Genomic DNA, 14,543 nt, shown 5'->3' on the forward strand with positions numbered 1-14,543 from the left:
GGAATCATAACATTTATACACACACACACACACACACACACACACACACATATATATAACATACACAGGCACATACATATACACGTTATTTATGTTTTGTGCAAATAAACATTCTGCACACTATATAAAAGACAAAAACTGATCAGTTACAATTAAAGTTCCCACTACTCAGCACTGTGCAAAGAGAAAATTGGAAAAATCAGTTCGAGATTAGTTCTCACTTTGATGCAATGGTCTCAGCAGAGGTGGATCTAGGGGAAGTATAAGGTGGCAGGTCTTCTATGATGAATGGCTTATTAGAGGAGAGTATGAATTGGTAATAAAAAACATGGGATTTCAGTTCACAATACTGATATAATTTGTGAGGTGAAAATAGCTAAGAATTTTTCAAAAATAATGACAGACACCAAACCATAGATCAAGGACTCAGAGGAGTCCAAGTGGGATAAATAATAAAAAAAACTTTCACCTGGCATGTTGTGTTCAAACTACAGAAAATCAAAGAAAAAATCTTGAAACACACACACAGAAAAACACCACCTTACCTATGAAGAAAGAAGTATAAGATTTATAGCAGACTTCTTGTCATCAACAATGCAAGCAAAAAGAGAGTGGAGAGAAATATTTAAAATGTTGAAATAAAGGAATCACCAAGCTAGAATTCTGTATTAAGGAAAATTGTTCCTCAAAAAGGAAGGAGAAATTAAAGACTTTCTCAAATGAACAAAAATGAGGAATTTTTCACCAGTAGATCCGCCTTTCAAAAAATGTTTAAAGAGGTTTAATTTTTTTAAACTTTAGAGAAAGAAAATGATGCAGGTTAGAAACTGAGATCTACAAAAAGGAATGAAGGGCATTAGAGAGGGAACACATAAAGGTAAAATAAACCCTTTTATTTTTCTTTTTCTTACTTGATTTAATATATAAGTGTTCAAACTAACAACAGCAACAATATATTGGATGAGTATAGCTTATTGATAAGTGAAATGAGTGACATCAATGTTAGAAGGGATGAATATGAAATATTTTAAGGTACCTACACACTCATAAAATAATATAGACCTATTTAGAAGTGGACTTGTAAATACACGTTGTAAATACATGTTGCCATCCTGAGGGCAACCACTAAAATCATTTTTTAAAAAGAAGTATAACTGATTTGTTAAGAAATGAGAGAAAACAGAATCATATAAAATGCCTAATTAAACCAGATAAGGCAGAAAAGGGGTAGAATAATAAAAAATAAGAAGTGCAATGAATAGAGAACAGTACAGAAAGGGGAGAGATTAATCCAACTATACACATAATCACTTTAAATGTGAATGGATTAAATGCAACTATAAAAATTAAAAACAGAAAATGACAGAGGGGATTAAAAAAACAACTGACTATATGTTGTCTGCAAGAAACCCACTTTAAAAAGAAAGACATAGATTATAAGTAAAGTGATGAAGAAAACTATACCACACTAACACTAATGAAGGGAAAGCTGAAGTAGCTATATTAATGTCAGGCAAAGCAGACTTCAAACAAGGAAAATTATCAGGGATAGAGAGAGGCATTACATAACGATAAGGGGGTCAATTTTCTAAGAAGACTTAATCCTTAATGTGTACGTGCATAACAGCAAAGTACCAAAATAAGTGAGGCAAAAACAGACAGAATGGCAAGATGCAATAAACAGCTCTATTATTATAGTTGGAGACCTCAACAGACCTCTATCAGTAATTGACAGATTCTGCTTACAGAAAATCAGTGAGCATACAGTTGAACTGAACCACCATCATTATCAACTGTATCTAATTGACATTTATAAAATACTTATCCAACAGCAGAAGATTACAGTCATCCCTTGGTATCTGAGGGGGACTGGTCCCAGGAGCCCCTGCATATACCAAAATCTGCTGATGCTCAAGTCCCTCATATAAAATGTAGTAGTAAAATGAATGGAAATTTCAATCCAAGTTGATTGAATCCACAGATGCGAAACCCAAGAATTTGAAGGGCTAATTAAAATCACAATAAATACATTAAACGTAAGATTTAATTTCGCTAAATAGACAATTATTATTATTTATTTATCACATACCCAATTTAACAGGACATAGGAAGTCTGCAGTATAAGTGACAGAAAGAATCTAAGGGGAGAATACTGATCAAAAAGAAATGGATTTAGTTATAATAATATCAGAAAAAGAAGTCAAAAATACTATCAGGGATTAAAAGATATTTACTATGATAAAATGTATGAATCATTAAGACCTAGTAACTCCAGCTTCTCAAGCTTCTATAAATATAGCAACTCAGTCTTCACAAGGGAAAATTGAAAATCCACAAACTGGGAAATGTTCTCACACTTCTTTCACTTAATGCTATGTCAAAAAATATTTATAGATATAGATAGGTAGATGACAGATAGATGAATGAATGGATGTGTGTGTGTGTGTGTGTGCACGTGCACATGCATATGTGTATCTTATAAGAGTCTTGAATCAGCAACTGAATTATTGAATCTGACACTGACCTGGGGTAACATTCAGACACTTCAAAAACATCTAGATAAGTGGTCTGAGGTATCAATAACATCTATTAAACAGAAATGATACCCTCTCAAGTTGTTAGCATGAGAGATATGGAGGTCAGGTGATAAACTGAGTTCTGACCCAAGCCCAACTCACAGGGCGCTCACTGGTTCATAATGAAATTTGTGGATATTTATCCCGTTCCTGATATATAAGTGGAAAAAACACAGTTAGTGATAGAACACCCCTTGTCTTGCTTTTCAAATTTGTGTAGGAAAGCCAAATGAAACTGAACTGAACTTGTCTCCCATTCCAACAAGCTTGAAATCAACAGCAATACTGCATTTCTGGAATTATTGAAGAGATGTATATTACTGTCAAAGATATGGAAAATGTAGTAGCTGTGATTCCTAGATATCCCCATTTAATTTGCTTACATGGCTTTAGCACAACAGTGATGGATCATGGCACATAAACATGGACTCCTGTATATTTAACAGGTGATAGCCTGATTTTGAATTGAAACTGCTATGTCTACATATGATACCCTGACTAAAAAAGCTTATCATAGACATTACCATTGGAGATTTAGGTGTGCATCTATTGGTTTGGAAAATAATAAATTTTCAATCTCCATTAAGTGTGTGTGTGTCTATGTGTGTGTGTTTATATGGTAAGGACCAAGGACGATAGTTCCACCTTCACGGTTTTATATAAGTATTATATCAACTCTCTTGCTTTCTACATAATACTGTATATAGGGCATTTATGATCTCAATAATCCATAGAAGATACCAGTAATTTGCTATATTGATTACATCAGAGTGCTCATTTAACCCCTTTGGGCCCCCACGGGAGTGGAGGAAGGCTGGACAGAGAGGGAGAAGGGGCCATTGAAGGTACAGTATTTACTATGGGATTTAACTCCTCAAAGGCCTCCCAGTAGCTTCAGATCTGCTCAAGAATCCTTCATGTCCTGCTGGTTTGCAGCGAGTGGCTCACAGCTTCAAGGCCTCCTCTGCCAGATGGAGAACCATTTCAAACATCCTGCCTCTATTTTGTACTGTAGCAATGCAGACAGGAGACCTGACCCCATTTTCAGGTTCTAAAGAGAAATTCTAAGTACCTGAAAGACTGAGGAACATGGTGGCTTTTATTTAAGATATGGAGATAGAGAGCACATACCTGGACTTGGACCTGCAGCAGCACCAAATTGCACCAAGAGTTCCCTTTATTTTCTCTCACATCTCTGTTTCTCCTTTTCTCTCTGCTGGATTAGCCACGGGGACTCCAAGTTCTTCATTGTGTGGTCCTGGTACCAAGACTCTCCTGGGAATTATAACGCTATTCACCTTCTACATCGAGCACTTCTTATTTTTTCCCCAGCAACATAAGTCATCCTTAAGAGGGGTCAGGATGCTAGCTCTTAAATATATTTTAGTCATCCCTTTGTACATTAAATTCTCTTTCTTGGAGACTGCTCCTGACATGGTGTTCACCGTGCTCTCAGCTGGACTCCTGAAGTTCTGCCCTGCCTTCCCCACCAGGTACAGTTCAGGAACTGCCTAGCTCAGGGTGATAGGTTATCTTCTAGTTGCTTTATTCCTTTCCGTTTTACATTTAGAGAGTATAATTGGAATACATAAACTTCTCTGTGACCACAGCCTTATTTGCAACCCACAGGTTTTGTTATGGCATATTTTCATTATCATTCAATTAATAAAATTCTAATTCCCATTGCGACTTTATCTTTGACCTACATAATGATCAGAAGTATGTTTTTAATATCCAACTATTTGGTAAAATATTGGTTATATAGGTTTAAATTTCTTGCTTATTCAGAGCCTTGTTTTATAACCAGAATACAGTCAATTTTATAAATGTGCCATGTGCACCTAAAAATTTCTGCATAATATATATATTCCATCATTGTTGGTGCAGTGTTTTATGTAAATTTAGGCCAAAGTTTTTAATGATGGTATTCAGATCTTCTATAATCTGCTGATTTGTTGTTGTGGTTCTATGTTACTGATCTAGGTAATTTAGATTTTTCTATTTCTACTTAGATTTTTGGAATTTCCCTTCATATATTGCATTGAAGTTTAGACTTATAATATATTCCTTGTAAAGTAACAGTGGGTTTTATTATCCTGCCTTATCGCCAGTGATACTTTTTGCTTTCAAATCTATGTTAACATTAACAAATCTTCTTCAATTTTACTTATTGTTGTTATGACATAATTTTTGAATCCTTTCATTTTCAATCTGACTCTTGTCTCTTGTAGGTGGCATAGAATTAGGTTTTTGGTTTGTTTCAATAATCCTTGTCCTTTAATTTCAGTATTTACAGTTAATGTATTTTCTTACAGACCGTTTACTAAGGCCTTGTTTACTATTTGTCCCACCTTGTTATGTTCCTTTTGCTCTTCTTTCTTCCTCTGAGATTTCTTCAAATTCCATTTTCCCTTGTATTAGCTTCTTATTTTTACATAAGTAGCAGTTACACATGTACCATGACTTATTAGCTCTTTTACTGCTTCTCAAGCAATGCTGAGATCTTAAATTTCTTTTACTACTTTTTCCTCTTCCTTTTGTTTTAATGCATTCTAATTTTTGATATATTTTATTATTACTCTTTTTTGCTGTTAGATTTTATTTAGGTTTATCCACTTATTTATCCTTTCTGTTATACATAATTCTTTATAAAGTCCTTATTTTCATCTGTGATAATCTTCCTTCTGCCTGCAGGTCTCCCTTTAGAATTTAATTCAGTCAGTTCTGATGAGATCTTTCCCAATACTTTATACTTTATTATGGCTTGTTATTTTAAATTATTTATATTAGTTGTTTTGCTTTATCATTGTTTAATATAAAGGCTATACAATTTTTACCAAGCTCCATTTAGATCCCCTCTAGTTTATTCTAGTATAGCATACAAGTATCATTTAATAAGTGTGCCATGAAGTGAAAACAGTAAGCAGTAGTACCTAACTATATAAGCAGCATATTAATATTCACAACTAGACAATGTGTTCTAGAGTCGAAGGGGGCAGAACCCAGAAGATACCCTTAGCCTACTGATTAGGTAAATATTCAATTTAAGATGATATATTCCCTAGACCACACAAAAAATAGATACCAGTGTAATAATAAGATTTGAGGTCTGTAATTTTATCTAGCAATGTAGCCCTTAAGGCAGCAATCGCTGGTGTTTCATGAATTAATTGCCTACCGTGGAGCTTTTCAACATAGAATACAAATTAATCCCACACACCTTATTATTATAAAATTTACTTACATTTTTCATGACACATGCAGAATCTAAAGATTTATAAATATGGAGTAGATAATGCTTTCCATTTAAATTTGGCATCAAGCTATCGCTCTGAGCCCAAAATAACAATGCAGACAACGCTGGTTTAAAAAAAATCCCAGATTTACTTAATTTTGGCTGTTTGTTCCTTTGCCTAAGTGTTTGGTTTTTTCTTTGTTTTTAATCTTACTCTATAAAGCCAAGCCAAAGTTCTTTATTCGAAGAATCAGATTTTTTGACTGATGGTGAAGCAGATGGATCACAAAATTAGGAGGTGGGACAACTGGATATTTCTGATTACAACTCTTTTACAGATTTGTTTGCTTGAGTATGGTTTTTTGCTTCTTATTTGAGCTAGAGTTTCCTCATCACTAGAATGAAGGTTTTCATTAAATATTTCTGAGTGTTCTTTTGAGCATCATGTGAATTTGTGATCCTGTCTAACTTGTTGCAGAAAAAATTTAAATGTATATAATCTTAGAAGTATTTATACTAGTTATGAATTCAAACAAAGTAGGGATTTTAAACGCTGAATTATCCTGATTTTATGCCATGCTGCCACTAATAAACCAACAGCAAGTTCCTTGATAGTGATTCTCTATTATGGGATATTGATATATTTTGGGATTTGGAGGTTGGATTGACCTCCCCCTGTTTACAAGACACAACTTTCTGATTTGCCACCTGCTATGTCTCCTATTCATCTTTTTGTAAGACTTTGTAAACATTAAGCAAAACCCTCATGGTACAGAATTTCCCACAAGTGGCCCACATTTGAACAGTAGGATTCAACTGAGGCTTGAAGATGGGCCACACACAACACACCCTGCTGACATGTTCCTCTACCCACGTCCCTCCTTTTCTCACTGCCTGGTAATTGAAGTGTATTTTTGTCAGTGGTGTCAAAGCCTGTCTCCTAGGCTGTCTTATTATTTTTAAATCCCCGACAAGTCCACCACAGTGATCCAGCTCCTTGCACTTTATAGGTGCTCAAGATGTACTGGCCAAGCCAACACGTCTCTCTCAGTTTCTCTAGACTTGCAGGTCCTTAACTGCAGACCCTAGGGTGACTGGGAGACACAGCAGCTGGCCTGGAAGAAACTGTGCATAAACCACAGATTTTTACTTTTGCAGCTTTGTGCATTAATTCTGGATAAGCACATGATAGAATGTCATATGTCTGAATTTTTTCAGGTGTAGTGATGGTGGGAAAGAGGCTGGTAATAGCTATTGCAGACCACACTGCATTACAAAAAATCTGATAAATCCAAGCAATTCAATTCAAAATGGTCAATTAAGGGAAAAATGCAGTCATTTAACTTGATAATTCTACATGATACATTAAGTCTCTCACAGGCTCCACCACAATGAAAGCGAAAAGAGTTGAACGAAGGTAGAGGAAGATTTTCTTTAAGGTCCACTACTTGATTTCTTTTAGCTCCTAAATATGTGGGAAGCAGTAAAGCATTGTGCTCAGGCCATGGTACTCACCTGGTCTTGGAGTTGGGCAGTGTAATTTGTGCACTGGCTGAACAGATGGATAACTGATCATAGGCAAATTCTTAACTTTTCTCTTCCTCAGTGTCTTCATCTGTAAAATGGGGATATTATTGGTACTTACTTCTTAAGAGCTTTGTGAGGATTAACTACACTAATCCATGGACAAGAGACATGTTGTCTAAATAACAGGTGCCCAATAAGTTACAGTGATTGTGTTGTTGTTGATAATGCCCATGACAACAATGATGGCATGTGTCTATTTTTATCATTATAGTGTGATTACACGTCATATATGTTGTATCTCCTTGTTCTGAGATTAACATAGCCTCTTTTAGAAACCACCAAAAGGCTCAACAGTATTGGTGAGAAACATCTGTGAGCAACAAACATTCAGACACAAACATTCAATTAAGACGACCGCTTCCAGAAGCAGTCTCTGAAGCATGTCTGATCTAGAAGGGATGCCCCCATGCACTTCCTGCTGGGAGAGAATCTTCTATTGTCGCCAGTCAGGATCATTCCCTGTTGGTTTAAATTAACCTGAAAGATCCTCAGCAGTTTAGGTATGTTTAGCTCAACATCGCAGATTGTTTATACCTGTGATGCAGGCACGTCAAAACAACAACCACTGAGCCACTGGCTTAGGGTTTCCAGCTGAAGCTACGGCGGTTCTTTTCTGTAAGCACAGGAAATCAGCCAAGCTCAGTTTGCTTAAGACATTCAGGTAAACCGTTTGCTTTGTCAGAGCACTCTCTCCCAGGAACGACCAAGATATTCTGAATCATTTACTTCTTTCCCATTTGCCATTCTTTTCATGAGGTGGATTCCCCAATCGTAAACACAAAGAAAGTGTTGAATCAGAAGCAGCCAGAAGTGATTGGTGATAACTGGGATTTAATGGCTCAATCTCAAATCTAGTTTCAGTTGTGTTTCACCAGAAAATTTTCAGATTCTTGCTATGAGAGTTTGGCAGAAGACAATAAAAATCATGATTTCCTCACTTTTTTCTGATGTTTTGCTATGGCACTAAATAATATGTTCAGTATTCCCCTGGAAATATATAAAGCACATTACGTGGTGTGTTCATCATTTGCCTCTGACTAAAATGTCCAAATGACTGAGAATTAATGAAAATCATTATGGATAGGAGCAAAGGATGTGTACCAACATGTTCACTAAAGCATTGTCTACAATTGTGAAAATGAAAACATATATTATAAACTGTATAACAATAGGCATGAAGTATTTACTACTACATGGACTACTATGAAACCATTAAAATAATGATGTAGAAACAAAAAAATGTGAAAAACGGGTTTTAAAATAAAACAGTAACACACTAATATTAGATTATTTAGTTATTATTCTGGGTCCAACCAGAAGAAAAACAAACAGTAATTTGAGCATGGAAAGTGTAATGAAAAAACTATTAATTATGAAAGAGGATTAGAGTAAGGAAGGAATGGCCAGCGACAAGTAAAGAGAACGCCAAAACACACAGTTAGCAGAAATAAGGAGAGCCGCTAACCCTCCAGTTGAAAAGAAGACCTCCTCCTCCCTGCCCACAGGACTGAGGTCCAGACCCGGTTGAAAAGAGCATGACTGTGGCTCACTGGATGGTAAAGAAGCTGCTGTGGTGTCTCATGGTGGAACTTTCTGGAAATATGCCCTCTGTAAGTTGCTGGAAATCCACATTCTAGGGTTCCAGTAAAACTATGCACGGGGAGATTTCTCACCTGAGGCGCTACTCCAGAACTGCTTGATAGAAGATGCTGATGGAAGCTGTCGTCCACTGCTCTCTCTACGCACTGCTGAAGCCGACTACCGGAGAAGTTGTGAGCCCCGGGAGCAGGGCTGAGGATGCCCTCGGAGCTGCAGGAGTGAGTGGGTGCTGAAGACGCCACCAAGAGCCCTCCCAGCAAGCACCGGGGCATCGCGAAGCAACAGCTTCCTCAGGTGCCATCAGTTAGGAAAGCCTAACATCACACGAGGTGGCCAAAGAAAAACTATTTAAAGGACCCATAGCACTGTCCACAGAGCAAGTAACAAAAGAGTGAATTTCGAGCTGAGAGGCGGTAACCAATGTTACCTCAAGAAAAATTAAATTTAAACGGAGTTGTTTTTTTTGGCGCTACACGGGCCTCTCACTGTTGTGGCCTCTCCCGTTGCGGAGCACAGGCTCTGGACGCGCAGGCTCAGCGGCCATGGCTCACGGGCCCAGCCACTCTGCGGCCTGTGGGATCTTCTCGGACCGGGGCACGAATCCGCGTCCCCTGCATCGGCAGGCAGACTCTCAACCGCTGCGCCACCAGGGAAGCCCTAAAAAGGAGTTTTTATCACATAATCAGTGAAATGCAAATTCAAGCAATAAGATGCCATTTTTGACTAAAAAACAAACTGACACAAAGAGTATATAATATTAAAACGTTAACAATGGCTCTCTTTGGGTGGGAAATTACCAGTGAATTTCTCATTTTTCTTGGAGCACTGCCATATTCCTACAATATAAATGTACATAGATTTCCAATGCACAAAAATAAAATACAATTATCAACTCAGCTACCCAAAAAACTTAATATTCACTCAATAACTTTTACTCTGTATTTAATTACAGCATAAAATGTAAGAACAAATGCAATATGGATGCTGCATATTAAAGGGACTCGATCAGTCTTACTCATTTTGTGGAATCAAGGAAAGGGCCATTCAAGCGTTTCCATGAGTTTCTCTTCCATTCTACCTAAAACTCCCTCTTGCTGGAGGAATTCTGTCCATCAAATTCTAGTTATCCAAATCAACACATTTAATATATCTTACAGGGGTATCAGTGCTTTGTGTGTGTGTATGGGGAGGGGTGGTGGGTACAGGTGAAATAAGTTTAGGAAATGATCAATGTACCAAAGGTGAACAGGTTTACATATTATTGTTTCTATCTGTACATACCACACAGGTTTGTACAGAACTGCAATAGTGTTTGGATCTAGCTAGAGCCTGGATATGATTCTGCTTTACCAACCCAACAAGGAACTTCTTCTATGCACATGACTGAATCAAGGTGAATGAACATGTTTGGGGGAAGTTTTAAAGGCCTACACAAAGCACTACAGCTCTGTCAAGTGATGTAATATAATTATAAAAGTTCTTTAAAAAACATTTACTGTTGCCTTTCAGTCTACCTTCCTGTATTTTACTACACTCTACCTTATTTTAAATGTGATTTAAGGAAATGTTTTGCTCCATACTTTCTTAGTCTATCCCTCCCTTTCTTCCTCTCTGCCTTATAAAAGAATATATAATCGAGCCAAAAAAAACCCCCTCCAGCTTATTTGTAAAAAAAAAAGCTTCAACTAGCAACCTAAATGTCCAGCGACGGATGAACGGATAAAGATGTGGCACATATATGCAATGGAATATTACTCAGCCATAAAAAGAAATGAAATTGCGTTATTTGTAGTGAGGTGGATGGACCTAGAGTCTGTCATACAGAGTGAAGTAAGTCAGAAAGAGAAAAACAAATACTGTATGCTAACACATATATATGGAATCTAAAAAAGAAAAAAAAAGGCTCTGAAGAACCTAGGGGCAGGACAGGAATAAAGACGCAGATGTAGAGAATGGACTTGAGGACACGGGGAGGGGGAAGGGTAAGCTGGGACGTAGTGAGAGAGTGGCATGGACATATATACACTACCAAATGTAAAATAGATAGCTAGTGGGAAGCAGCTGCATAGCACAGGGAGATCAGCTCGGTGCTTTGTGACCACTTAGAGGGGTGGGATAGGGAGGGTGGGAGGGAGGAAGACGCAAGAGGGAGGAGATATGGGGATATATGTATGTGTATAGCTGATTCACTTTGTTATAAAGCAGAAACTAACACACCATTGTAAAGCAATTATACTCCAATAAAGATGTTAAAAAAAAATAAAAATAAGCTTTAAAAAAAGCTTCAACTACAAAGGGACATGTTACCGCCTGCTACCATCAATATAATACCTAACAATTTATCATTGACGCTGTAAGAAAGTTAGTGGTGTACCTAAAACCATCTTTTATTTTAAATATCCCTTGTTGTGCTAGTAATGATTTTCCTTTATTATCCCCAAGTCATATATTTAAACCTAAAGAGACAAACCCAATTTCACTTCTCTAAATTAATCTACTGTAACCACATGTACCCTAACTGTAGGAGATGCTTGAGCCATTTTCTACTTAAAATTCTGAAAGACTCGTGCTCACATAATCCCCACTGACACTTTTGCAAATGACCAAAAATTTCATCAAGGCCACTGGATCAGAACAATTGGTGGGTACATCAAGTAAAAAGCAATATAAAGGGTTAACACTAAGAATACCTTGAGGGAAAAGCCTAATTGTGTGCCTCTGTAGGTAAGACATCCATATTTCTTTTAAAATGCTTTTAGGGCAATACTACAGATGCATGTTAATATACCCTGCTTGATTTAAAAAAAAAAATTTAATGGTGGAACATATCAAATTCAAATCGCACAAGTTGCAGCGCTTGATTTTTCTTAAAAGGTCCATTTTTACTCCTTACTCTTCAATCTTGACATCACTTTCAGAATGCGTCCCCAACACCTGCCCCCTGATCCAGGCAGGCAGTGATATTTCCTTACGTCTATGTTTCTTTTATCACATTGCATCATAATCATTTACTTAATCAACTTTCTGCTTCACTACAATATGAGTTCTGGGAAGCCAGGATCCATGTTTTATTAAGTTTGAATCTCCAAAGTTTAGTGGATTTGCTGTTTCAACAAATATTTATTAAATGTCTACTCTTTCCCAGATGTGTGTGCTGGGTATAAATAAGGTGGCTTGTCAAAAAGAGAGATGCGGTTCTTGGGCTCATGGAATTTAGAGTTCAGTGAGGGAAACAGTAAATTAACAAGAAAACATTCTAACAAATAATTACAAATTCATATAAGTTCTATAGTATAAAAGAGAAAGACGTTGCGACACATGTTAACCTGGGGGAATTTCTCGGGATAAACAGGACAAGGCCACCCTTGGAGGCCACTTGGAAGCCACTTGGAAACCACTTGGAAGTATGTGAGGCTCAACATAAGGGAATAGAGTGTGTGAAGTTTCTGAGTCCAGGAGAACTCAGCAGGAATAAATGGAGGGGTGAAGAAATAAATGATTTGGAAATGAACACTGTGGCAACATGATGGAAAGTTGAAACATTACCTGTGTCTCTAAGAAGCTTATAAACAGCAAGGAAATTGAGCCCGAGAATCCCCATCCTTTCCGTCCTGCAAGTCACTCAACCTATTTCTATTCTTTTTTCTTTTAACCAAGGCAGACATTGCTAATCAATCACGGCATTCTTCCCCCCTAAGGCTGGACAGAGCTTAAATTTTTTTCTTAATTCAGTGCTTCTGCCAACCATTACCACTCATTCAAAATGGGCACTCAAGATGATACCCTTTTGCCCTTCCTGATGTAAGCGGTTAATACCATTTTTACCTAATTAATAAACATTTGATATTGGCTTGAGGGGGACAAGAGGTAGCAAACTGAGCTAATATATATAAAGCAGTGAAGGTTGTAAATGGATAAGCAGCCTGGCTCATTACAGGTGCTGAATTGATAGGAGTGATTATAATGATGCTGGGAAAATATGGGGCATCCAGTAATTGATGGGAGCTAGCATTTGAGGCTACTCCTGAGGGTGAGAGAAATTACCAAGTGGGAAGCACTGAGTCACTGAAGTCACTCTTTCATAACGTCATCGTTTTTAGCTAACATAACGTCATATGTTAGCTTGGGACAGCCAAGCTAATATTTTCTCAAAAATACAGAGAAAAGAATATCTTTACACTCAAGCAAAAAAAAAAAAAAAAAGATCATCATCAGAAAGGATATATGCAGTTGGAAACTAGCATCTTGACCTAGTCCTAGTACATTTAGAAATGAAACCTCATCAGCTTTACTGACTTCACCACAAGTAGTCCGTGTACCAGAACTTCAGCAAGCCAGAGTTAGCCAGTCTAAAACATTCAGTTTTAGCCCATCTGCACTGAGTGAACCATGCATCTTAGGTATAAAATGATAGCATTTATAATTTAGTAAGAGCTAAACCCAGAAGTACTCTAACATATTATTGAGGTTGAAAATTTCTTAGAAACCAAAGAAATACAGAGGTTTAGTTCTTATGATGATATTAATTGGAAATACGTTGCATCTACTACATGTTGAGAATCTCCTTGGATATGAATTGATGCACTGAGACCTAGCCATAAGATATAGCTACCCAATCCACTGCCTACTTATAAGTTCTTCTGAATAAGATTTTATTATATATTGTTTCACTTTAGAACTGCCTATGTTGGGCAGAGTAGTTTTCCTGAGTTATAGTAATAGGTACCACTTTGAGTGTCTGTTTTATGTCAGTGCCCTGCTAGGCCTTTTATATATATTATTTATAATGCATATAATAACCCAGTAAAGACTGACCTGATTTCTACCTCACAGACAAGGCAACTGCAGTTCAGAGAATTTAAGGAACTTGTTCAATTTACGTAACTAAATCAATGATAGGGATGGGACTTGCAGTTCTGTCTCACTCCAGAGCTCATGTCATTTTCACTACCCTTTCTTTGCACGTTAGCTCTGTCTCATTCCACAGCCACACACAGATTAGGGAAAATTAGAGGACCACCCCAGACACCACACTTGTAAGGGCCTGCCTTTAGGAAGGGGGAAAGCGGGCTAGCTTGTGGGGGAGAGAGTTGTTCCCATCTGATGCTAGGGCTTGTATAGCCTCCATCAGCCCCGGAATCTCTCTGACAGCACCTGAGCAATGTATGTGATCAGCACTTTCCACCTTCCTTATGGTTACATATGCTGATTAATTTTTCCTGGTATAGATGCTCATTTTAACAAGTCACTCGTTGTAAACAGGGCCAGGTGTAGGGCCCATTTCCTGCTCCACCCACTTTACTGAAGCCAAATACTCCATCTATATCCTTCCCGAGTTGTATCTCACAGTTATAGACAATAGGTACTGTGAGTCTTAGGCGTGAATAGATTGACATAAAAGCATTCTCTCTTCACTAAAAGGAAAAAAAAAAAGTACACTTTTTTACTGGGTGATAATATGGCAGGAAGTCTGCTATATATCTTTATAAACAGGGTACCGAGGTATAATTATTCCACTTTAGCTCACAGATGCTTTCACTCGTTTC

At 37.3% G+C, this 14,543-nt stretch overlaps 1 protein-coding gene across 1 annotated transcript in view; it reads right to left on the reverse strand.

Annotated features, from left to right (window-relative positions):
* Window positions 1-14,543, reverse strand: part of LOC149743772 (uncharacterized) — a 102,141-nt gene that overhangs the window by 17,807 nt on the left and 69,791 nt on the right. The window contains exons 5-7 of the mRNA XM_089906161.1: window positions 9,072-9,654; window positions 7,327-7,426; window positions 3,708-3,851 (exon numbers count right to left, since the gene is read on the reverse strand). Coding sequence (XP_089762287.1) covers window positions 9,531-9,654 — 124 coding nt within the window. The 3' untranslated portion in view covers window positions 3,708-3,851; window positions 7,327-7,426; window positions 9,072-9,530. The remainder of the gene's footprint in view (window positions 1-3,707; window positions 3,852-7,326; window positions 7,427-9,071; window positions 9,655-14,543) is intronic.

This window comes from Delphinapterus leucas, unplaced genomic scaffold (genome assembly GCF_059928025.1).
Source record: "Delphinapterus leucas isolate spDelLeu-1000000601 "Yukka" unplaced genomic scaffold, BTC_Dleu_Yukka2 spDelLeu_asBTCV2_sq81, whole genome shotgun sequence".
Classification (NCBI taxonomy): Eukaryota; Metazoa; Chordata; class Mammalia; order Artiodactyla; family Monodontidae; genus Delphinapterus; species Delphinapterus leucas.